This window comes from Ovis aries, chromosome 21 (genome assembly GCF_016772045.2).
Source record: "Ovis aries strain OAR_USU_Benz2616 breed Rambouillet chromosome 21, ARS-UI_Ramb_v3.0, whole genome shotgun sequence".
Taxonomy (NCBI): domain Eukaryota; kingdom Metazoa; phylum Chordata; class Mammalia; order Artiodactyla; family Bovidae; genus Ovis; species Ovis aries.
This window is the reverse complement of record NC_056074.1, coordinates 34,794,333-34,818,007: the sequence shown is the minus strand read 5'-3', so window position 1 is coordinate 34,818,007 and position 23,675 is coordinate 34,794,333. Positions and strand designations below refer to the sequence as shown.

The 23,675-nt window shown below is 53.0% G+C and overlaps 1 protein-coding gene across 2 annotated transcripts; it reads right to left on the bottom strand.

Moving 5' to 3' along the window:
* Nucleotides 1-1,220: 1,220 nt before the first annotated feature.
* Nucleotides 1,221-23,352, bottom strand: CD5 (CD5 molecule). 2 transcript variants are annotated; one of them, XM_012101941.4, is made up of 11 exons: nt 23,215-23,352; nt 11,396-11,434; nt 9,613-9,924; nt 9,112-9,174; nt 8,526-8,858; nt 5,984-6,283; nt 5,099-5,224; nt 4,363-4,416; nt 3,170-3,289; nt 2,547-2,638; nt 1,221-1,686 (listed from the first exon to the last, which is right to left on the bottom strand). In XM_012101941.4, the coding sequence occupies exons 1-10, from the start codon at nt 23,264-23,266 to the stop codon at nt 2,550-2,552; spliced, it is 1,488 nt and encodes a 495-aa protein (XP_011957331.1). In that variant the 5' UTR covers nt 23,267-23,352; the 3' UTR covers nt 1,221-1,686; nt 2,547-2,549. The 2 variants fall into 2 exon arrangements, with proteins under 2 accessions (XP_011957331.1, XP_042093695.1); XM_042237761.1 differs by lacking the exon at nt 11,396-11,434.
* Between the last annotated feature and the right edge of the window lie 323 nt (nt 23,353-23,675).

The following is a 23,675-nucleotide window of genomic DNA, read 5'->3' as shown; positions in this document are numbered from 1 at the left end:
TCCCTCATTATGTGAGCACACCCCTCACCCCTGCCATGTCCTTCTAGAAATTTCCTTTTGCTCTTCCAGAGTTGGCTTTTGTGAATTGGACCATTGATATCTGTTGCTCCCAGTGGACACAGGGCCAAATCATGTGGAAAAAGGCCCCAGCCCCCAAATCTCTTCTCAGGTCACTGTCTGATACCCAGGGGGCAATGAGACCTGAGCCAGCCTCTCCCTTCAGCAGACCCTTAAGTTCCAGGTCAGATATTCTCCTCTGGTGCATCATTAAGAAAACCTGGGCACTGCAGGGTTAAATATGTCTAGCCTCTCTGGGCCCACATAGTCAAAGCTATGGTTTTTCCAATAGTCATGTTCAGATGTGAGAGCTGGATCATTAAGAAGGCTGAGCACCGAAGAATTGATGCTTTCAAATTATGCTGCTGGAGAAGACTCTTGAGAGTCCCTTGGACTTCAAGGAGATCAAACCAGTCATATCCTAAAGGAAATCAACCCTGAATATTCATTGGAAGGACTGATGCTGAAGCTGAAGCTCCAGTACTTTGGCCACCTGATGCAAAGAGCCGACTCACTGGAAAAGACCCTGATGCTGGGAAAAATTGAAGGCAGGAGGAGAAGGGACTACAGGGGATGAGATGGTTGGAAGGCATCATCGACCCAATGGTCATGAGTTTCAGCAAGCTCTGGGAGATAGTGAAGGACAGGGAAGCCTAGTGTGCTGCAGTCCATGGGGTCACAAAGAGTTGGCCACGACTGAGCAGCTGAACAACAAAGGCTGTCTGCAGGGTAGAGGGGACCATTTCAGTTAAGGGAATTATTCAGCCCAAGGAAATGCTCAGTTCTGGTCTCTGACTCTCAGGTTAGGAGGCTACCTAATTGGCAGAAACTAGTTTGCACTTTTAATTGCTGTGTGAACCCAAACCCCACATTGGCTAGAATTTACTAGGTGCCCGCTCTATGCAGGCCCCTGAGGTGGCACTGGTGCCCTTCAGGCTTGACAGCCAGTGTCCCTGCTCTCTGTCAAGCGAGGGCCCAGATGGAGGCTGGTGATGAGGCTATGGGTGCTGGCTGGCAGCTGCTGTGCCGTGCTGGGTGGTTCTATGTCAGGAACAAAGCCCTCCAACCATGAGGCTGCAGAGCCCCCTGCCCCCAGTAGGTGCCCCTTCCCACGGGCACCCCCAGAGGGATCCACAGAGGTAGATTGAACAGGCTGAGCAGCCTTTTCCAGGAAGCAGAAAAAAGCATTATTTACAAAAAACATATTAAAAATACATGAGAGAAATCAGCCCTCCCTCCCACCGCCCACCTCCAGGTGCAGGCTTTCTGTGGTTCCTCTTGGGGTCAGAGTCTGAAGAGAGAGACGCTGTCCACAGACAAGGGAGGGGCTGCCCGGGTATAGACCCCGTGTGTCTCTGCTTGGGAAGGCTGCTTGCTTCTGGGCTCTGCCCTTTCACAGCTTCCACCCGTGGAGGGGCCAGCTGAGGCATGCTGGGGTCTTCCCTGGGGCTGGTGAAGATGTGAGGAGATGTCAGAGTGGACCGGCCTCTGCAGGGCAGTGGGATGTGTTGGGAAGTCCTGCCCGTGGTCTTGCCGGGCAGGAAGTGGGACGTGGCGTCCAAGCGGTGACTGCAGAGGATTCTCAGGATAAAAAGTCTGGCTGTTAATATTTGTTCCCAGGTCACAGATCTGTGGGGTGAGAAGGAAGTGCGTTGGTGGAGGATACCTCATGCTCTGGGGATGGTTCAAGGAGTCGGGGGACAGGCCCAGAACCCCCAACCCAATATCAGGGACAGTGGCTTTGCCCTCCTTCTGGGGTAAGTCAATCGGGACATTTTCAGAGGTGCTTTTTTAAAACCTCAGGTATATATGATTTACAATGTTATATTTGCTTCCGGTGTACAACATTGTGATTCAGCAAGTTTATAGATTTTAACGAAATCAACCCTGAACAGTCATTGGAAGGACTGGATGCTGAAGCTGAAGCTCCAATACTTTGGCCACCTGATGCAAAAAGCCAACTCATTGGGAAAGATCCTCATGCTGGGAAAGATTGAAGGCAGGAGGAGAAGGGGGCAACAGAGAATGAGATGACTGGATGGCATCACCAACTCAACGGACATGAGTTTGAGCAAGCTCCGTGAGTTGGTGATGGACAGGGAAGCCTGGCGTGCTGTAGCCCATGGGATCACAAAGAGTCGGACACAACTTAGCGACTAGACAGCAACATGATTACTATAAAATATTGGCTCTCTTCCTTGTGCTGTACAATACATCCTTGTAGCTTATTTCTTTTATGGACAGTAGTTTGTACTTCTTAACATTCCTCTACCCTCAGGGGCTCTTATATGTGGTCTTCCCAGATGGAGTTTAAGGTTCATGACCCCACTGGCTCAGATGGTCAAATCAGCTCCCACCACCTAAATTGCTGATGCTTATTCATTTCCTTTACAATAGCCCCGATGCTCAGCACCCGCCTGGATAGGCAGGGTGAGCAGACCCGGGGGACTTGCGCTTATCTCCAGGGCTCTGCCAGGGGCCAGGCTCACCTCTTATAGCCTCTGAGCCCCGTGTAGCTCGTAGTCACTGTCGGAGGAGTTATCAGGGTGGGTGGAGATACGGTGCAGGGCCCCTTCCAGAGCTGTGGAAAGAAAGGAGGCTGTGTGAGCAGGCTTATCCCTTCAGGACACACAAAGACAGCCCCTCAGAGCCGAGCGCCTTTCAGCTTTTGGAAGATCACAGAGGCTTCCTGAGCTGGTGGCTCAACAGCCCTGCAAGCGTTGTGATCAAATCGGCCAGTGTCCACTAATGATGCTGAGCACCAGGCTCCCTGCGGCTTAATTGTCAGTGCCAGTCGGGGAGCATTCGTACAGGGCCCTGCAGGCCGCTGGTGGATGGCTCTGTTCTGCCTCGAAGAATCTGAGGGGCCTCATTTATTGAGAAACAGGTCCTTTGGGTCACAGCGGAACTGGTGTTTAATGACATCGCGGCACGTTCTTCTCTCCAGCTGAGGGGCCAGTTAAGGCTGTATCCCTTCCGTTACCTGCCGTGACCAGCCGTCAAAGGGGCAGTTTGATCCTCCACTGTGCTCAGCCTCCTTCTCCCTCTGGGCAACCACGTGGCCCTCTGCTCGGCCCTGGCGTCATTCCTAGGAGCGCCAGCCAGTGCTTACCTGGATAAGCTGAGATCTGGGAGTTCCTGGGAGGCTGACTGTATTCATTCTCCACGTGGGAGGCCGTGGCGTTCTCAGCCTGGGACCGGACAGTCACCGTGTGGTTGCGATGGAAAGACACTGAGCAGATTCGGGAGACGGTGTCATTAGATGTGTTGTTCTGTTCTCCGCCTCCCCAGCTGGGGCCCAGAACTCCAGTTTCCTGTTCCCATTGTGTAACGTGGGGATAGGGAAGGGAGCGAGGACCCCCAGAAATCCCTCAGCACATACTTGTTTTCCCTTTCTTCCTGGGGATGCTCATTCTAGCAGGGCTCAGACTTTCATTTTTATTATTTTTTTACAAAATTTTTGGCTACACCCCATGGCGTGCGGGACCTTAGTTCCCCAACCAGGGATGGAACACATGTCGGAAGGTGGAGTCTTAACCACTGGACCAACTGGGATGTCCCAGGGCTCAGACTTTCAGAGCAGCTTTGGGTTGGCCGGCAAGCTGATTGGTGGGCAGGCCTTCAGTCGGTCAGCCCTCAATCATTGATCAAGCAGGGAACTGGGACATGACTGATAGGGCAAATATGGTCCCTGCCCTCCTGGAGCTGAGGGTCTTTATCTTGTAAGAAAGACTTGACCACACAGTTGAAGGATTTGGCCCTCGATGTGTGAAAGGGGAGGATGTGGGATGGAGACAGGAGGAAGGCTGTGGTTCTACCCGCAAAAGTGCTCTGACTGTGGCCAGAAAGAAAGACCAGGGGGACCGGGGTGGGGGTTGGGCTGGCTGCATCCTAACGTCCTAAAACTGGCCTTGTAAAGTCTGCCCGTGATAAAGACACTCCATGAAATATGTAGCTTGGGCCACCCTTCTTTACATATGCCCGTTCTGGAAAGATGAACCACACAAAAATGCCCGTGAAGGTTCTCTGACAGGTCCTGAAGTAAAGAACTGTGTCTAGCTTTGCTTAATTCACTGATTCCCAAGTCTCTTTGATCATGGCTTCCTCTTTTCTGAGTACCACCTGCTAGCGCCCGCGGCCACAGGAACACCTTAGATGAGCACAGCGGAGTCGGAGGCCACAGGCAGCCGCTGGCTCCATCCGCGGTCAGCAGTGACCCATGACGCTGCTCCACCAGCTTCCTTCCTGAGCCCCGAGGATGCTGGCCCCAGCCCAGGGAGGAGCCTGCCTCTGGGGGATACTTACTGTTCTGGTTCATTCCCGTTGGGCCAATCCACTGGCGCTGCTTCTTCTGACGGACTGGGTGATAGAGAGGTGGCAAAAGGCACATCAGGATGGAGGTGGGGGGAGTTGAGGGGGGGAGTAAGGGAGGGGGACAGGGAAGGAGGGAGGAGGCAGCAGGTACGTGCCGAGAGGCTGATATTCCAGGAGAAATAGCACAAGGTGTGTAGAACAAGAATTCAGGCCTGGGAGGGCCGCCAGGACCCAGCCAACTCTGCCCACCTCTGGGCTTTCTCCCACCTGCCTCTCTAATATCACAGCCTCATCTCCGAACGCCAAGACGACACCTACTGCATTAACCAGGTCTGCCCTCGCCCATTCATTGGATGGGGAAACATACAGAGCTCAGACAGGAAGTGGCTCCATCAGCTGCAAAGTGGTGGAGCCAACCAGGGACACCTGTCTTCTGAGGTCAGACCCTCTGGACCCATCACAGTCTAAAGAATACCCACACCCTCCCTTGGGCCTGGAGTGGGGCCCCTCTTTGGGCCCCAGATGTGGGTCAATCAGTGATTTTCCTGCTTGTTGCTTGGAGTAGAGAAGGGCCAGTGGGCAGGAGAGGGAGGGGCAGGGCTGGGCAGTGAAGCAGAGGTGAGCCCAGCCAGCTCTCCAGAGGCAGGGACCCTCCCCTGCGGGGCTGACGTGCAGCCTTCCCCAGCAGGGGCTTCAGAGGGAGGCGGCTCAGGGCACCGTCACCTACATTTCTTCACGACCTTCTTGTAAGCCAGGGGGCCACACACGACCAGCAGCACCGCCAGAAGCACGAGGGCCAGGATAATGCTCATCACGGCGCCCACGCCCAGGCCTGCTCGGCTGGAGTTCTGGCCTGCAGGAGGCAGAGGGAGATCAGTCCTGGCCCGGAGCAGGTGGGGGGTGGGGCATCAAAACTGTCCATTCGAGGGAAGCTCCTGGCTGGTTGGCTGGCGTCCCCTAGGAACTGGCCAGCATGTGTGGGAGGCAGTTTTCTATCTGTCTGTCTCTCCATCCATCTCTGAAATCCTCATTTAGCCGCCATTTACTATCTCACAATTGATCATCCGGCTCTCATTTACCACTTCTGCTATCAACTTTCCACCGTTTTCCAGTTACTTATGAGTGATCACCTTGCCTTCATCTACCAATAGCCGTCCACCCATCCACTTCTCTCTTTTACCTATTAGTCCGTTACCATTAATACAGCAAAGATGTACCCCTTCCCTTGCTTTCCTAATTTCCATCTGAAAGAGCAGAAGACGGAATAAGAGTACTATATTCACTGCTGCTGCTGCTGCTGCTAAGTCGCTTCAGTCGTGTCCGACTCTGTGCGACCCCAGAGACGGCAGCCCACCAGGCTCCCCCGTCCCTGGGATTCTCCAGGCAAGAACTAGCCTCCTGACAATTATGGCCAGTCTCCTCCTGATGGTTCCTGCTCATTGCTGTCTGAGCATGCTGTCCCCCCTCCCCCTATTCGTCATCGCTCCATCCTGTCCTAGGGCTCTCTCTCTTCAGTCCCTGGAATGTTCTTCAGAAATAATGCTCATTGACTGAGTCTTAGAACAAAAATCCAGAACCACCCTCTACCCACCACGGACCATGGCCAACTCACATGTGACAAACACCCTCTTGCAGTACGACTTTTTCTCCTCAAGCTTGTGGCACTGGGACAGTATCCCGGAGGGACAGTACAAGCCCCCCAAGGTCTTCTCGCTGGGGTCCAGCCCCTGGTAGAAGCTGACGTTGCCGCACTGCTGCTCCCGGCACACCTCCTCCCACCGTGCCGTGCCCTTGGCCCAGGAGCTGTCACATAGCGTGTCCCACTGCTGGCCCTTCCCACTGCGCACTTCCACGGAGCCTTCGCACATGTCGCTGCCCCCAACCAGGCGGCTCTGCACCTTGGGCTGGAAATCTGGGGGGAAAGCAATGGGAGGTGAGTTGGCTGGCTCGGCCGGAGCTCCCTGGGCCCCAAGCCTGCGTGCCAGGCCACTGGGACCCTGTGACACGGCCAAGTGTGGGCCCTAGCAGGGCCCAGGTCTCAGGGGGCTTGGGTACCACGTGGGAGTGCCTTCCTTTCTGCCTTTCCCTTCTTCTGGCATCCTCTCTGGCATTTTCTCCATCAAGTTCTGTCCCTGGCACCTCTGGGCAGCTGCAACAGCTTGGGCACTTTCAGCAAAAAGGCCAGCATGGGGGCAGTGCCCGTCGGCAGCCCGCAGCTGCTGTCGTCCCCCACCCAGGGGTCAGTGAGAGAAGTGAGAAGTGAGAAATACGCTCCACCTGAGTCTGCTTCCCTTTTTGAAATATCCTCTCATTCTCTTGCTGCTCCCTGGGAGGCTGGAGGGCTTTTCAGAGAGGGGAAACTGAGGCCTGGGATGAGAAATACCATCTGCTTTGAGTCCTGGAGATTCACCGCTGGGAACCATACCCAGGAATCCTGCTGCCCAGGCCTTGAGCCTGGAGGGACTGGCTCTCATAAAAGGGCCTGGTGCAACAGAGAATCATCGATTTCTGCTTGTCCGCTTGGCCTGGGGGCCCATGTGTGTTCAGGTCAAAGCACTTTGTGATCTTACCAGCTGTGGCCAGTTGCTATAGCAACAGCCATCTTCAAAGCTCTAGCAAATCTTCTACTCAGAAAAAAAAAAAAAAATCAAAGGCAAGCCTTCTGGGTATGGCTTTGCAGGTTGTAGCCTGCAAGAGGGCTCAGAGCAGAGTGGTGGGTGAGCCTGGGAGCCAGCGAGGTTTTATTCCCTCCTCAGGCTGAGAGATCCTTGGAGACTACTTCTGTCTGGAGGGGGCAGCATTTTACTAATTCACACCATGAATCCAGTGTTTGGGGGATATTCCTGCTTGCAGAATGGGCCCGGTGTTCCAGAGCAATGCTTCCCAGGTTAGTGCACATGAACCCCTGAGACTTTGCTGAAATGCAAGTCTTGATTAGTAGATGGAAGGTGGGGCCTGGGAGTCTGCATTTCTAAGCAGTCAGATGAAGCTGCTAGTCGAGGACCACATTTGGAGTGTATGCGTGCGTGTGTGCGCACATATGTGCTCAGTTGCTCAGCTATATCCGACTCTTTGAGACTCTATAGAGGGTATTCTGCCAGGCTCCGCTGTCCATGGGATTTCCTAGGCAAGAACACTGGAGTGGGTTGCCATTCCCTCCTTCGGGGGATCTTTCCAAACCAGGGATCAAACTCACGTATCCTGCATTGGCAGGCAGATTCTTTCCCACTGAGCTACCTGGAAAGCCCTCCACACTTGGAGTAGCTGAGGCTTATACTACAGACTCTGGAGTGATGCTACCTGAATGTAAACCCCAGCTAGTGTTCTGTGATACTGAGTAAGAAATTCAACCTCTCAGAACCTCACCTTTCCCATCTGTAAAGTAGGGATAACAATAGCACCCATCTCCTAAGCCTGTTGTGAAAAGGATGGAATGCCCTGAATGGTCCCCAGTGTGATACAAGTGCTCAGTAAGTGTGACTTCTTAAAGTCTGGACTTTACTAGAACATTTGTGATAGGAGCTACTACCTGCTGAGGTTTGCTGTGCTTACCCTTAATTTGACCTTTGGTCCTTTATCCTGTTTCTCTACTGATCCTGGTTTAGGGATCCCCCAGCCCGGCCTCTGGGCCCCTTCCTCAGCCACACCGGCATCGTTCGTTTCTTCAGAGTGGCGGTGTATGACTCAGCAGCCTCTGTAGGAAGCCCCTGGGGGCTCCGCTCTGCCCTCTCCCTACCTCCTATGAGTTACCATTGCTCCAGCCTCATCTGTCTCTGAGGCGCGTAAACTCCCCTCCTGCAAGGCTGGTCTTCTCCAAGGGCTCCATCCTTCTTGGGCCCTTGACACAAGCCACGATCCATCAAAACCACCAGAAGACCCTGCCTCCTCCCGAAAGTCCTGCTCCTCCCCAAGTGGCAGCCGAGCCAGCAGCACATTTGGGCCTGTTCTGCGTTACTTTGTGGAGATGCCCAGGGCATCGGGTGTGCCACCTCTCCACCCCACGACCGCCCTACCTCTCAGAGGCCAGCTCTCCGTTTCCCTTGTGTTCTCCATAGCACTAGTGCCCTGCACTGCATGCTGGGGTTTCAGGAACCTGCGGTAAGTCACATAACCACTTCGGGACACCCATGGGTCTCAGTCTGCTCCCCACTCACCAGAACAGATGAGGCCAAGAGCTTGGCCACCCGCCCGGGGCTGCACTTTTCGGAAACACTGCTCCAGGGAGTTGCATCTTGGGTTCTGGATCTCCCAGCGGATTGGCAAGGGCCTTTGGCCTCCTGGCTTTGGTGTCTGGGCTTCCTCGGTCTCTGGCAGGGGCTTCAGGAAGGAGCCACACTGGAGGGCTGCACAGATGAGTTGCCCCAGGTCCTTGATCTCATCCTGGGGCTCGATGCCGATGGTGCCGCCCACGCCACCGCTGTAGAACTCCACCAAGCCAGCACACCGCAGGCCCCCGGGCTCTGCCACCAGCTGAAACCTGGGAGGTGCTAGGGGAGAGAAGGGAGGGGGCAAGGACCTGAGCGCTGATGACCAGCACCCAGACCTTCCTTGTTCTTTGGTTCGAACAAACAGAGGAGCAAGTGACTGGGCAATGACCCTAGGAGTTGGTGAGGTCCCAAATATTGCATGGAACATGCTCTACAATTTTTCATGCTTACTTGAGACTCAAACGTAAACATCCTGTGTTTTTATTTGCTAAAATCCAGCACCCTACCCCCAGAGCCCTCAGAATCCTTTTACCTGTGGGCTCCGGAGTGGTTGTGGGCGGGGAGGTCGTGGGAGGAGCTGTTGTCCTCGGTGGCTCTGCAAAAAAGATGCTCTGATTAGGGAGAGGCCAGGGCCCATGGAAGAGGAGGGGGTATAGGGAGAGCTGGGAGCCACTGGCAGTATTAAGAAAGAACTGGAAGTCATGATATAAGTACCACAGGCCCCATTAAACCCACTTGACACATACGTTGTATCTAAGCCTCCTACAAGTGCCAGCCCATTTTACAGTTGGGAAAATAGAGGTTAAGAGTAGACAATGAAGTAAGCCATTGGCAGAACCAGTTCGTCTACCTTTTCCATCCCCAGACAGGGGCCAGCACCCTCTCTGCTCTCCCCTTCCAGTTCCCCACCAGTGCATGTTTCTGAGAGGGTGGTTGTAAGTTAGTGACCCCTTCCACCTGCTTGCTCAGGCTCCAGGTCACAGGCATCCAGGTTCCGGGCCTAGAGGACCTACTGGGCCGGCTAGTCACCCACCTGAGCAGATCAGGGCCAGAGGGCCCACCTGGTGTCCCCTGTTGAGGCTGCAGTTGGAGAAGGACCCCAGCTGTCCATGGCAGATCATCAGCTTCTGGAATGGCCTGTCTTTGAAGTGATGCAATGAAGAGAGTAACAAAGGGTCCCGGCACTGCAGCTTCTGGCACAGCTTGAAGAACTGCTTGGGCATCACCTGGTAGAGTGAAGACTGGCCCCAGCTCTGGCCGTGCACTGCGTACCACTCTGTCCCGTTGCTGACCTCCAGACGGCCCTGGCACGGTGAGCCAGAGCCGCTCAGTCTCACGGCGAGCCCTAGGGGTCAAAGAGATGGCAAGTGGGAGGTCAGGCTGGACAGGGTCCTCCACGGGGGTCCCTCCCTGTACCCTCCCCACCTGGGACCCCAAGTCAGCCAGGCTCCCTCTACCCACGGGATCCTCCCACCAGCTTTGCTCCTCCTGTGAGTTTCATCCTCAGGGTCCCTTCGGGGACTTTCCAGAAACTCATGCTGGTGCTGCTCTGGTTCCAGGTGGTCCCTTAAAAACCAAGTCCAGGAGGACGGGGCTCGAGACCTCAGGGAAACTTGAAGCAGTGAACGAGGAGTTCTCAGCACCCACTGCCCAGCAGAATCGCTCCCCACCCCCTGCCTTGAAATTCTCTTTCGATAGACCCCAGATAGGGCCCAGTGCCTGATTTTTTTCTCTCTATCCAACTTTTAAAATCAGTTTTATTGAGGCATGATCTATCTACAGGGACATGCATGCATTTTAAGGGCACTTGTTCAATGAAATTTGACAAATGTATACACATCTGCAGCCCTCACTGTGCTCGGGGAACACAAAGAACTTTCCCATCGCCCAGAAGTTCCCTTGTGCCCCTTCACAGCTGATTTCCCTAAATCCAGCCTCAGGCCTCCAGTGATCTGCTTTCTGTCACTAGAGATGAGTTCTGCCTGCTCTCAAATGTGATATAAGTAGAATCGTGTGGCAGGTTCCATCTGGCTAGCATTTGGAGTTAGCATGTCATTGCAGGCTTCCAGGTCCCAGTTCAGGGCCTGCCAAGGACCCCGCAGCCCCTTCTGACTGCCTGGTAGCTTCAGGAGACCCTCTTGCTACATTTACCTCCAAATACATTCAGCCTGATATCTCAGGACATGTGAAAAAGAGAGGTCTGTGATGAAGGTAGCCTGCGGACTGCTGGATTTGAAAATGCTTAACAGAGTTCCTTATTGCAGGACTCCTCAGACCCTTCACCAGGCCATTGTCCCCTGTCAGGCTCTAAGGTGGGATGTAGTGTGGCCTATGCTTTGTCCACTGAGTTCCATGGAACCCTGTTTGGGAAACACTCACCTCTAGGATTAAAGTCCAAGACATTTAACACACATCACAATCTGGGGCAGCCTCTGCTGCAAATGTCTCTGGCCAGGGAGCATCTGGCAGGACTGGGTAGGAAATAGGACTTTGCAAGATGCATTTATGGTCCAGTATACTTTCTGTACCCGACGAGTGGACTGTAATAATAGCTAGCATGAGAACTAGCATTTGCATGGTACTTTATGGTTGTCTACGGCAGCTCTCTGCAAATGGGCCTCTTTAGGGTGCATGAGTGTGTGTGTGTGCGTGCCTGGACGCGTCTGCATGCGTGTGTGTGTTGGGGGGGGGGGGCTACTCTCTCTCTCTCCCTGTAAGGTGAGATTCACTCTGATGAAAAGATGGTAGGTCCCCCTACAGCCTGATGGAGTCGCAGCCCTGCTCCATGCCCCCCTCTTAGCGTGGCTCTTCCTTACCTCGCTCCTCCACCTTGAGCCCTCCGAGGCAGGAAGTGACTGCGGAAAGGAGAGAGGAGGGTCAGGAAGTGAGGTCTCTCCGCTGCTCCCGTCTCCCCACCTCACCTCTGCCCGCAGCCTGATCAATGGCCTATTCTGCCCCATGCCGCCATCATGGGGTTCAGGGACTGGGGTTTTCACACTGCAGGTTGTAACCCTTAGGTGGGTCACGAAATCAATGTTGTGTGTTGCAGGCATCAATTTTCTTTCTTACTTTAAAACTTGACTTTTTCAATGAACATATGAAATTGATTTTCTTTTAGTGCACAGTTCTAGGACTATAAACACACACATAGATCTGCATGATCACTGTCACCGTCAAGGTGTACAGTTCTGCGCAGCCCTCAAACACTTCCTCATGCTAGTCCTCTGTAGTAATATGCAGCATGGCAACCATCAACTTTTTTAAAATTGTGTAGCAATGCAACCGTCAACTTAAAGTATATTTTTCAAACTTTTGACAGCACCCCATCTGAGTTCCCTAACCAGGGATCGAACCCATGCCTCCTGCATTGGAAGGTGGAGCCTTAACCACTGGACCCACCAGAGAAGTCCCTACAACCCTCAGCTTTTTAAAAAATGAAATGGACGAGAATCGAGAATGTCAGAACGCATCATGTTTTGTGAAGATAAGGCTCAGTTTTTGTGTGCTGGGTGTCAACATAAAAATATCCTGAATGTCACTTTCAATCAAAAAAAAAAAAAAAATTAAACATCTTAGTTCTAGAGAGCTGAGAAACTAGCCAGCATGGGAACCTAGGACATTTTGCTACTTTCTAGAACTCCCAAGGCAGGATAGAAATGAAAAAATTTCTCTTCAACAGCTCCTAGTTTAGGAGGAGGAAATCTGAGCTCAAAGAGGCAGTGGGACTTGCCCAAGATCAAGCAGTCAGTTGGTAAAGGAGCCCAATGGACACGTCGTTTGGGGAGAACTGATCTACCCCTTGGCAGGCTCCTGCCTGGGCCCCTTCAATAGGAATGTGGGCCCCTAGGAAGTCCCACTTCCTCCCAGCCTCGTCTAGAAGTGGTCCTCCACTTGTGGAGCAAGTGGTCAAAGCAGGTAATCGTCACCCTCTTGGCAGAGCAGCTCATGGCTGACTCAAATGTAGCTGGGAGAGGTTTGATACGGGTGGGTATGAGTGGGGTGGCACACTTGTGCGGCCTCCAAGCCCACGCTCCAATTTACTGCTGGGCTTCATCAGTCATGGAACAAGCGGTTTGGTTTCTGTCTGCCCCCAGGGCTCACTTCTCAACTGGGAACTGGGGATACTATTGGGCCAGGGTGAGTACTTTATATAGCAAAGGGCTGTGTTTAAGTTGCTTTTGAGAGATTGTTGCTGGCTGTAAAAAAGCCTAGTTTTGCCTGAGTGTTCTGAAGCTGATGGTAGAATTTTAAAGGAAGTCACGCTCCACCAGCCTGGCCCTCTCTCGCAACCAAGATTCCTTGCAATGACTTGGCAACCTGTGGTAAGTTTCATCCATCCTGGCAAGAGCCCACCATAGTTGTCCTGAGAGTCCTGGGCCTCAGAAGGGGAAGGTATTTCTAATGCAGAAACTGTGTCAGGCCCAGAGCTCTGCCCTCAGCTGGGAGAGGGTTGACCAGCTGTCGATCATCCAATCTGCTGCAATGGGCAGGATGGCCTCAGGAGGACATGGTGAAGACATTTGGCTCACTTGGTGATGAGGAGGCAGGAGGCCCTTTGTTCTGCCCTCACCTTTCACCCCTGACCTCTTACCTCTCTCGGTGCCAATTCCCAGTGGGAATGGGGCTGTCTACTTTTAGGGAGTCATTTCTTTGGCTAAACCCTGAGGGTTGAGGCAGCTTAAAGTGGTGCTAATGAGAAGAGGGGACCTAAAGATCCACCCTTTGGTACTCCATGCTGCAGGAAAGTTTCTCAGGCATTGGGGCTCTTCGCTGGGTCTGAGTAAGAGCTCTGCCACATCCTTGGCCCCTCTGAGCCTCAGTTTCCTTGTCTGTGGCAAGGGAACGAGAAAGGGACCAGTTTTATGGCAATGTTATGATGAGCTGAAGCAATCTATGTAAAAGCCTTGGCCCAGGGCCTTCCTGGCCAGCATTCTCCATCCGGCATTCCGTGCTCAGAGCTGGTGTTGCCAGTTGTGGAGCTGGCTGGGCCTGTGGCACAGGTGGGTGGACTGCAGGCCTGCTTAGGAGTTTTCCCACGGGGAGAGGTCTGGGTCTGGATGCTTGGAGAGCTGGATCACAGGGCTTGCTGCCCCCTTTCTCACCTGAGAACTTCATATTCCCAAAGTCACCACAGCCAACCTTTGTTGCTGCTGCTGCTAAGTCGCTTCAGTCGTGTCCAACTCTGTGCGACCCCATAGACGTAAGCACACCAGGCTCCCCTGTCCCTGGGATTCTCTAGGCAAGAATACTGGAGTGGGTTGCCAGTTCGTTCTCCAATGCATGAAAGTGAAAAGTGAAAGTGAAGTCGCTCAGTCGTGTCCGACTCTTAGCGACCCCATGGACTGCAGCCTACCAGGCTCCTCTGTCCGTGGGATTTTCCAGGCAAGGATACTGGAGTGGGGTGTCATTGCCTTCTCCATTGTTAACAGCAACTACCAATTATTGAACACCTACTGTATACTCAGCCCTCGGGAGGGTAGTTCCTTACAGATATGGTTGTTTATCTTCCAGATGGCCCCACAATGTGAGCTGAATACATGTTCGATATAGACATCTGTTCAGGGTGAAACCAGTAGGGCCTGGATTCGAATCACAAGTCTGCCTTCCAAACCCATCTCTCTGCCTTCTGCCACCTATCTGGGCCTCCAAAGGGCCGAGTCCTCAGAACGGACAAACGAGCAGAAATGAGCATGACTTAGACTCTGACTGGACTCTGGTGCTGGAGCCTCCAGACCCCAAAGCCCCTGAGGGCAGGGACTGGGCCTGACCACCCCTGCTGATCTCACATGGGACAGCCAGAGAAAGACTGCACGACCTGAGAACCAAGGACAATTCTTAAAAAGAAAAGGCCCGGTGGAGACAAGGCATCTATGTGACCCAGGGCTTCACCTTCCTTCTGTGAGCCTGACTGGCCTCAGGTGAGCAGCATTTCTTGTCACCGTCACTGTGACCATCATTGTCACCACCACCCCCTCAAAACACAGTCACTGTCACCATCAACATAATCACCACCCGTCACCGTCACCACCACCTCTACCATCACCATAAACACTTCCATAGTACGCACTTTCTCCCAGACATTTTCATACGTGAACTCTCTCAAACCTCACAGCAGCTCCGAGAAGCTGGCACTATTATTTGACCTTCTCATGTTATAGATGAGGGCACAGAGAGATTAAATAACCTGTTAAGCAACTGATGAGCACTGGGGCCAGGCCTCCAAGCCAGGCCACCTGGCACAGTGTCTGTGCTTTTGACCACTGGGCTGAGCTGCCTCCCTTCCCTTCAGTGGAAGCCTGTGTTGGCCTGCTTTGCGTTTCACTGATTCCTGCGTATTCCTGGCATGCAAACCTGATGAAAAGGAGTGAATTTGAAAGCCCCTTCAGCCAGCGAAACATCCTATGGGAAGACTTTCCCTGAACTTGCTGTGTGATCTTGGCAAATCACTCAACCTCTCTGGGCTTGGTCTCTTCGTTTGTAAAGTGAAGACCTTAGATTCCACCCTCCCTCACCTTCCTTTCAGTTCAAAGTTCCAGGATCTATAGTCTCTGGTTCCTGATGTATCTCAGCCAGGCGTGGCAGGCGTGGGCAGGTGAGATGCACGACTGACTGGGAGGCTTCCTGGGTGCTGCTTCTTCCTGTCTGTCCAGGGATCTGCCAGCTTTTGATTTGTCCACAACTTAGTTTTATTCTTTTAGCTGCTTCTCAGAGGGGCTGGACCAGCATCCTGCTTCCCTGAACCCTGCAGACCCTCTCCCTGACTACACCTTAGCCCAGAGGTCTGGGCTAAGCATGCAACCAGAGATCCAAGGCTTTGCTGCTGCAGAACCTGCCAACAGAAGCCTGGGGACCCTACAGACCATGAGGGACGCTAGTCATGAAACTAACGCGCCATTCCCCAATCCATCATCTACCACCACAATCTGAGCAGCCAGGACCAGGGCCCTTCCTTCCCATGCCAACCTCTCCTCGGAGCCCCCACTATTTCAGGCTTAGATTGGCTGAGCCAGGGAAAGCTTGGGGCTGAAAAAGCTACAGAGGCAATAGGAAGGCTTTTTCATGCTCCCCGAGCTCCTCTCCTCATCTCTGCCCTAAGGAGGTCTCAGGTGTGGAGTAAATGAATTTTTGAAAGCAACTCTGAGATATTTATGCACTCATCCCCTCCCTTGCCTCTCCTCTTGCAACCTTCCCCTCCCTGCCACCGCAACCCCCCCCCCCCCACCCACCCAACACACACCATTCTGGATGGTTCTCTCTTCGGTTCCCTCTACTGCAACACTTTGAGCTGCATCAGGCCACAGATGAGTTTTATTTGCTCAGCAGAGTGTTAAAAAACTGGGCAGGCGAGCCTGTTATTTTTAAAAGTTTCTTTTTGTTTTCTTTTTCCTCTTCTTATTTATTTTTCGGCCTCATACATAGCATGCAGGATCTTAGTTCCCTGACCAGGAATCAAACTTGTGTCCCCTGCAGTGGAAGCACAATCTTAACCCCTGGACCACCAGGGAAGTCCCTTGCTTCTCTTTTTTATAAGAAATCCCAAGATCGAGATATTTTTGAAAAATAAGTTTTCTGTGGCTCAGGCGATAAAGAACCTGCCTGTAATGCAGGAGACCCGGGTTCAATCCCTATATCGGGAAGATCCCCTGGAGAAGGGAATGGCTACTCCATTATTCTTGCCTGTGTTCACTCCAGTATGCTTGCCTGGAGAATTCCATGGACAGAGGGGCCTGATGGGCTACAGTCCACGGGGTCGCAGCGTCAGACACTACTGATTGACTAACTCTGCTTCTGGTCATGCGGGGCTGCACTGCCGTGAGCCCTAGGGCAGTCAGTTAAGTTCTACGCAGGTTTGCCAGCGTCCTTGGGGCACCCTACTGTCCCCCTGCATCTGGAGAGCCTCAGCGGCAAACATATGATGGTTTCTACAGCGAAACATATGAATTTTCACACCAAGTGGGATGCATGAAGATTATAAATAGTCTCCTATTCGTTCAGGCCAGGATTTGCAGTGTATGCATTTGCTGGAAATTTACAAATACTTTTTGGAATCGCAGATGCAAGCTGGTGGGCCTGTATTATTGCTCCCACTTTACAGCAGAGCCTGAACTTGCCTCAGGAGGCTGGCTTCAGAGACTGTACCCTTTATGCCGGCCTCAGACCCACTCGTCGGCCCTCCTGGACCCGCAAGCACCTCTGATCATGGTCCCTATGTACTAGGAAATGGAGGCAAGAGCGAGGCCCGCCTTGGGGAGCCCTGCCTTGCGAGGGTCCAGTGGGCACGGGGATCCCAGGGAGGTGCTTGGACTTCACTGATGATAAAAACGGGGACAGCCACCTCTTACCCCATGTAGACCCGTGGACAAGGGTTTTACATGGGAGACCCCATTTCGTCCCTACATCTTCAATCATGGGGCCTGTCATCACCCTATTTTCCAGATAAGGAAACTGACAGACCAATTTAGTGCGGTTAGGAAGTCAGATGTTCCCTTTTTTCCATTAACAGTGATTCCCTTTAATGGTCCCTAACATTCTCATCAATTTACAGCAAACACAGTAGGTCCACTGCCTTTGGGGCGCTTTCTGTATTTTCCTTCCCTCGGCCTCTGATGGGAGGCTGGGTCAGGAGGCCAGAAATCCTGATTTTCTGAAACGACACTTGTCAGTGGAGCCCTGTTAGCCTGAATCTGCATCAGGGCTTCAGGGAAACAAAGATCATAAAGGGCCAGAATTCTGTTTCTCTGGTGCAGCACCAGATGAAGGGTTGGTTTTTTATTAGGAGCCTTTTTATGTGCTAAATGCTCAGAGAATCACACGAGGTTCATGCCAGGAGAAGCTGGGGGGCTGGAGCCCACAGAAGGAACAGCGGATTCGGGTTTCTAATCTCACCCACCCAGAGCCTGCGCCAATAGGCGACAGCAAGCAGCTCCTGGGCAGAATGGCCTTCGTATCTGAACTGCGATTCCACGCTTTCCCTGGTGGCCTTGTTTGTCTGATTGAATTTGCATGAGTTTCACACTTGCCGTATGTGGTTCCACTGTCACACGGACCAGCCCTCCTTTCTTTTCAGAGCCTCACTTACTCCAAAACCTGCACAAGGGCTCATATCCACAGCCCTGTGAAGAAGGGATGGACCTCATCTCTACTTTCAGATCAAGAAACTGATGTTCAGAGAGGCTGAGCGACTAGCCCAAGGTCACACATCCTGCTGGTGGTAGGGTCAGGACAGAAATCTCATCACCATCACTTGACAGGGCCCTATGGGGCTCTACCACTGGGAGACCCCAGAGCCTGCTGGCCCCGTGGTACTGATGGGGAAACTGAGGACAGAGAGAAGGAGGGCTTCACCCCACAGGGGGGTCTGTGGGACCCTTGTTGCCTCTGCCGACTGTCACTAATTTCCTGTTCTGTTCCCACCACACATCTCCCAGTTGTGCCCCCAGGGAGAAGGGAGTACCAGATTCCTGTGGGAACGTGAGGGTCAAGCTCCCCAGGGGTACACAGCAATGACAGGGCGGGAGTGGTGACACGGTAGTTAGAGGAAGTAACATTGGGCCACGGCCCCCATGCTATCTGCAATTCAAAGCCAAAACGAAGTCTTTTCTGACACATTTGGTGGGAAGGTATTTATGTTTTTAGTGCACAAACGTAGTCGCGCTGCAGAAATGGGAATGTGTTTGATTACAGCGTGTTGCCCAGACCTCCTTGGTGTGTTGTGAGCACACAGCAGATACACAACAGTACCTTCCACCGCCTGGAAAATTCTGAGTTCCCAAACGCATCCAGCCAGAGGTTCAAGATAACAGCTTGTGGACCTGGAGAGGTCCCGTTTCTCTCCAGGGTGCTCAGCACCCTTTTTCTTCGGCTTGGCCCCAGGTGCCTCGAGTTTGTTGGAAAAAATGCCCCATCCTCACGGAGGCCTTCATGGCTGCCCTGCCACCAGCCTACATGTGACTGCCACCTTCCTTCCTGGGCCCGCATGGTGCAGTGGAATCACTCACTTCCTACGTGTATTTGCTCAAATGTGATCTTCTTATGAGACCCACTGCACCCTCTCTGGGTACAGCACAGCCCACAGAACCCCTAACCCCCAACCCCAAATCACTCCTGACCTCCTAACACCCATATAATCCTTGACTTGCTTGTCTCTTGTCTGTCTCCCCATCACACCTCCGTCTACGATGTCAGCTCCAGCTGGACAGGAATTTTGAGTGTTCACTGCTGTGTCCCTGGCACTTAGAATAACAGGTGCTTGATAAATACTTGCTGTCTGAATGAATGAATGAACCAGATTTAAGGATTACAATTATCCTTTGAGATGGGCGCAGTGGTTATCCCCATTTTATAGATGAGAAGGCTGAGTCTCAGAGGCATGTTCCTGTCATTTGTGAGTGATCTCAAAGGCATCAAACCCAGTTTTGCATTGCTTCAAAGCCCCATAGGCCTTTGCACATGTGCACGTACAACACAGGCACATATATGGGGGCACGCACACACACACATGCTCACAAGGTACCCACGTGCATGCACACAGAATAGGCATTCAATCAGATTTGTAGGATGGCAAAGTCCCTCCATGGTCCCCTGGTTGCTGCAGGGAGACCCCTCTGAGCTGTTGGCACAGGACAGGGTGACCGGAGGGGTCAGTGGGGGCCCTGAGCTCCCAGGTCTGCTCCCTGCTGGAGGTGGGGAACTCGGGGCTTCTGGGGGCCTGATTCTTTGAACTCAGAGCCAGCAATGGCCTCAGCTCTGCACCCTGAGACTTCAGACCAGGCAGTAGGCTCACAGTGGGCATCCCCTCTCCCCGCCTACACTGTGGACATCCAGCTCCTCTAGGCCTGTCCTGCTTGTTGCCTTCACCCTCCACGTGCCCTCTGCCTGGGTCACTCCTCCCGCTTTTCCCTGCCTGACTGGATCCTTCCATCATTCAGGTCTCAGATGAGGTCATCTCCTCAGAGAGCAGCCCCTTGGGCTGGGGGCCCCGTCAAACGTGAACTTGGTCCCAGAGGCTCAGTGGTTACTGTTTCCTTCATCATGCTAATGACAAAATTTGGAAATTTGTAAAATTTCGGGTGCTCCCTCCATGAGGGGGGCTCTTGTCTGGTTCACTGCTGTATCCCCAGAGCTTTACACAGAACTGGGCACATAGTAGATGCTCAATAAATATATGGAAATGAAGAAACGAATGAATCATTAGCCAGAACAGGAAGATTGGAGGACAGAAAGCCTCATCGCTAGGCTCAAGTCTTCCCCACTGGGTCCTGCCTCACCTGGTTTCTTGTTGATTCTGATAATAATGATAATAATAAATTCACATAATAAATAATAATTAATCTTTATGATAAATTATATAATAAATTTATATATTTATTATGTACACATAGGCTTCCCTGGTGGCTCAGATGGTAAAGAATCTGCCTGCAATGCAGGAGACCTGAGTTCAATCCCTGGGCTGGGAAGATTCCCCTGGAGAAGGAAAAAGCAACCTACTTCAGTATTCTTGCCTGGAGAATTTATTATGTATAAATAATAAATAAGTTATGTAAATATGTTACTATACAAATTTATTAATTATTATTATTAATGCTTACTCAGCACTTACTATACAAGCTAATGTTCCTACTGAAATCTACATTCATTGATTCATTTAATCCTTAGAAATTGCTATAAGACAGGTGCTATTATTGTTTGAGTTTCACATAGGAGGACACTGAAACTTACAGAATGGGTCCATAGTCACCTAAACTGGCAAGGGAAGAGACCAGAATTCAGACTGCTGTGTCCGTGACTTCACCACACCTTAGTGTCAGTTTCTGTAACCCTGGTGGCCAGACCTGAGTGGCAGGGTAGTGATCAGAGCTGCCTCCATGCCCCACCTTCAGCAGGTGAGCCCCCGGTAGGTTGGAGCTAAGAGTAGCTGTGGAGAAAAGCAAGCTGTTGGTATTTCCATGTACCAAAGGTCCCCAAGCCATGGGCACAACTCTCGTGGCCAGACAGGAGGCCGAAGTGTGCCCAGGGCTCTGGCGTTGGGTTGTCCCTGCTTAGAACAGCTTGAAGGGTGCCTGTGCTGCCTGCTCAACCCTGGGCCTAGGTGTCCCCAACCCTTGGCGGCTGGCTGTCTGCTGGTGGCGGTTGTGTCCTGCAGCCATTTTCCTAGTCGTGGGAGTGGCTTTGGTGCGCCACGGAGGGGCTCCATGGGAGCAGGAGCGTTGGGCTAGGGTGGGCTCTGCAACTCATCAGCTGCTCCTCCTGGACCTCAGTTTTCCACACTATAAAATGGGGGCAACGGGCCCTGCTTACTAGGTTGCTTACTAGGCTACCTGCTTACTAGGCTGTTGTGAAGCTTTCAGAAGAAAAATGGCTTTCAAAGTATTTCTTAAGCTGTGACCCACTGAATAGTGAAAATGTTTATTATCCATCAGTTTTCCCCACACACATACACACTGGGAACCTTGTGCTCCTGGACTTCCGGATGGTTCCTATACTCTGGTGAGGGCCCTGCCTTCCGGACTCTGGGCTCTGCTGGGCCTGATCCTGCCAGGAGCCTTGCCCTTGATGGGATTCAGGGGGAGGCCTGCAGAGAAGGATCTCACCCCCACCTTCAGCTGGGAATTTGGCCAGACCCTTGACCCAGTAGGGTCAGAGGCCACAGGTAAGGAATAGGTAAGGCGGGGGCGGGGGGGGGGGGTGGTGAGGGGGTTGTGTACTTAGTCGCTCAGTTGTGTCTGACTCTTTGCAACCCCATGGACTATAGTCTGCCAGGCTCCTGTCCATGGGGATTCTCCAGGCAAGAGTACTGGAGTGGGTTGCCATTCCCTCGTCCAGAGGATCTTCCCAACTCAGGGATCAAACCCAGATCTCCTACATTGCAGGCAGATTCTTTACCACCTTTACCTCCCCCTCCCCTGAGCCACCAGGGAAGGAGAGGCTTAGGACCTTGGTTTTTGGAATCTCCAGGGCCAAGAAGGCCACAGCAGCTGCTCAGGAAGGTACTGGAAAGTAACCAGGGCCCATCCCTCAGCCTCCACCCTGGGGACAGAAGGCACTTTGCGTCTCCTGCAGATCCATGGAAGAACAGTTATTAGAATATATGTGCACATGAGCCATCACCACATGCCCAGGGGGAAGGCAAGCTACATGCAGAAGCCATGTTTCGCCTGTGAAAACACACACACGTAAACACACACCTCTCACACACATATTCACACATACACACCCTTTTCTAGGAGGGACTGAGGTGCCCTGCTAAGCAGGCTATGTCCCCTGAGTCCTTTCCTCCTAAACTGGGAAGCCTCAAGCTGCCATCTGTTCTCACCTGTTCCCGTCCTGAGTCAGTCACCTCTCTCAACTGCCACACCTTCCAAACCCTTGAGAAGTGGTCAGATCTCACCCAGTTCATCCCTCTGCATTTTATAAATAAGGACGTAGAGGCCTGGAGAGGCTCGAGTCCTATTTGAGGTCGTACAGGGCAAAACTTAGACCCCAGGGTTCAGACCACAAAGTACAATGATCTCACTTGTCTCCCGCTTGCTCAGCATCCTCCCCACCGGCCAGTGTCGCTGATGCCCCAGCAACAGGGCTCCAGTCCCGAGCTAGTGTCCCAAGACCTCAGGGATGGAGGGCTGCCTCTTCCACCATCTCCCCTCCAGCAGACAGGAGACCCCAGGCTCACCCACCCCAAACCTTATCCCCAGCCAGCTTCTCCAGAGGCCCCAGGTCATTTCCACAGTCACCCTTGGGTAAGGGTTAGGAAGTCCCTATCCAGGCACCTCGCTCCAGTACTCCTGCCTGGAAAATCCATGGACAGAGGAGCCTGGTAGGCTGTAGTCCATGGTGTCGCTAGGAGTCGGACATGACTAAGTGACTTCACTTTCACTTTTCTCTTTCATGCATTGGAGAAGGAAATGGCAACCCACTCCAGTATTCTTGCCTGGAGAATCTCAGGGACGGCGGAGCCTGGTGGGCTGCCGTCTATGGGGTCGCACAGAGTCGGACACGACTGAAGCGACTTAGCAACAGTAGCAGCAGCATCCAAGTCTGGAGTGACAGCAGACCCAGTGTGCGCTCACATCTGCCTGGGAGGTCTGACTGAGGCCCCTGGGATGGAAACAGAGTGACTAGGAACTAAGACTTATGTTTTTGACATCTGCTCAACTGCGATCTGGTCCCCACCCTGCCTTGGCCCGCTCTGTCCAGAGCATCACCAGAATTGCCCAGGAGATGGTGAGTTTCCTGTCCCTGGAGGCACCCAAGTAAAGGCTGGACACTCATAAGACAGGGGTGAGGGTGGGTAGCTGCAGAGGGAAGCCGGCACCGAACGAGAGCTGAACAACTGAAGTTCTAGGCTCAGAGCCTGATCTGAGGATGGATTCCACCTGGAAGGGGACAGTAAGGTCCCCAACTCTCCAACAGTGCAAGAGAGAAGGAGAGGTGGGGCCCTTGTGGTGGACGAAGCAGAACCCAGAGCCGAGCTGGGACTGGGGGACAAGACAGTGATCCTGGTGGCCCCAACTCTCTGCAATACTCCAGAGAGGTGACATGCAGGCCTGAGTCAGACCGAGGGATCTGATGCTGGCATCTTCTCTCTTGTACCCCGAGCCCAGGTACCCCCGGCAGACGCCCCAGAAGGGGTACTCACCCAGCAGCTCCAGCAGGTACAGGGCGGCCAGTGGCGGATGCTGAGACCCCATGGGCGCGGCCTCCTCCCACCTCTGCCTCCAAAGCTGGCAAGCTCGGCGCCCAAGTTGAGGGCGTCTGGCCTTGTGTCTCCCTCTCTGGGAGGAGGGGGCGGGGCGGACAGGGCTCAGGCAGGGGTGGGACAGGGGAGCAGGCAGTGCGAGGCCTGCGTCACCCGTGTTTGAAGTTGAAACTGTCAACTTCCTCCTCGGTAAAAAACCATCTGCTCCAGTTCGACTGGCGGTCCTGGTCTCTGCCAGCTTCCTGCCCAGGGTGCCCAGGCCTGGGGCAGTGCCTATGGCCAGGGGGCGGGGGTGGGGGTGGTCCTAGACCAGGATGAAGGGAAGGAGGCCTGGGGGGGATTGAGAGGGAAAGGGGACACATCTCACCAGTGAGCCCTCAGCTGTCACGAGTGGGAGGTGG

Coding starts and splice junctions, on each gene's coding strand:
- CD5 (XM_012101941.4), bottom strand. CDS start 23,266: ATGGGGTCTCAGCATCCGCCACTGGCCGCCCTGTACCTGCTGGAGCTG. Junction 11,435..23,214: donor GTACCTGCTGGAGCTGCTGG/GTGAGTACCCCT, acceptor TCCTTTCCGCAG/TCACTTCCTGCCTCGGAGGG. Junction 8,859..9,111: donor AACCACTCCGGAGCCCACAG/GTAAAAGGATTC, acceptor TCTCTCCCCTAG/CACCTCCCAGGTTTCAGCTG.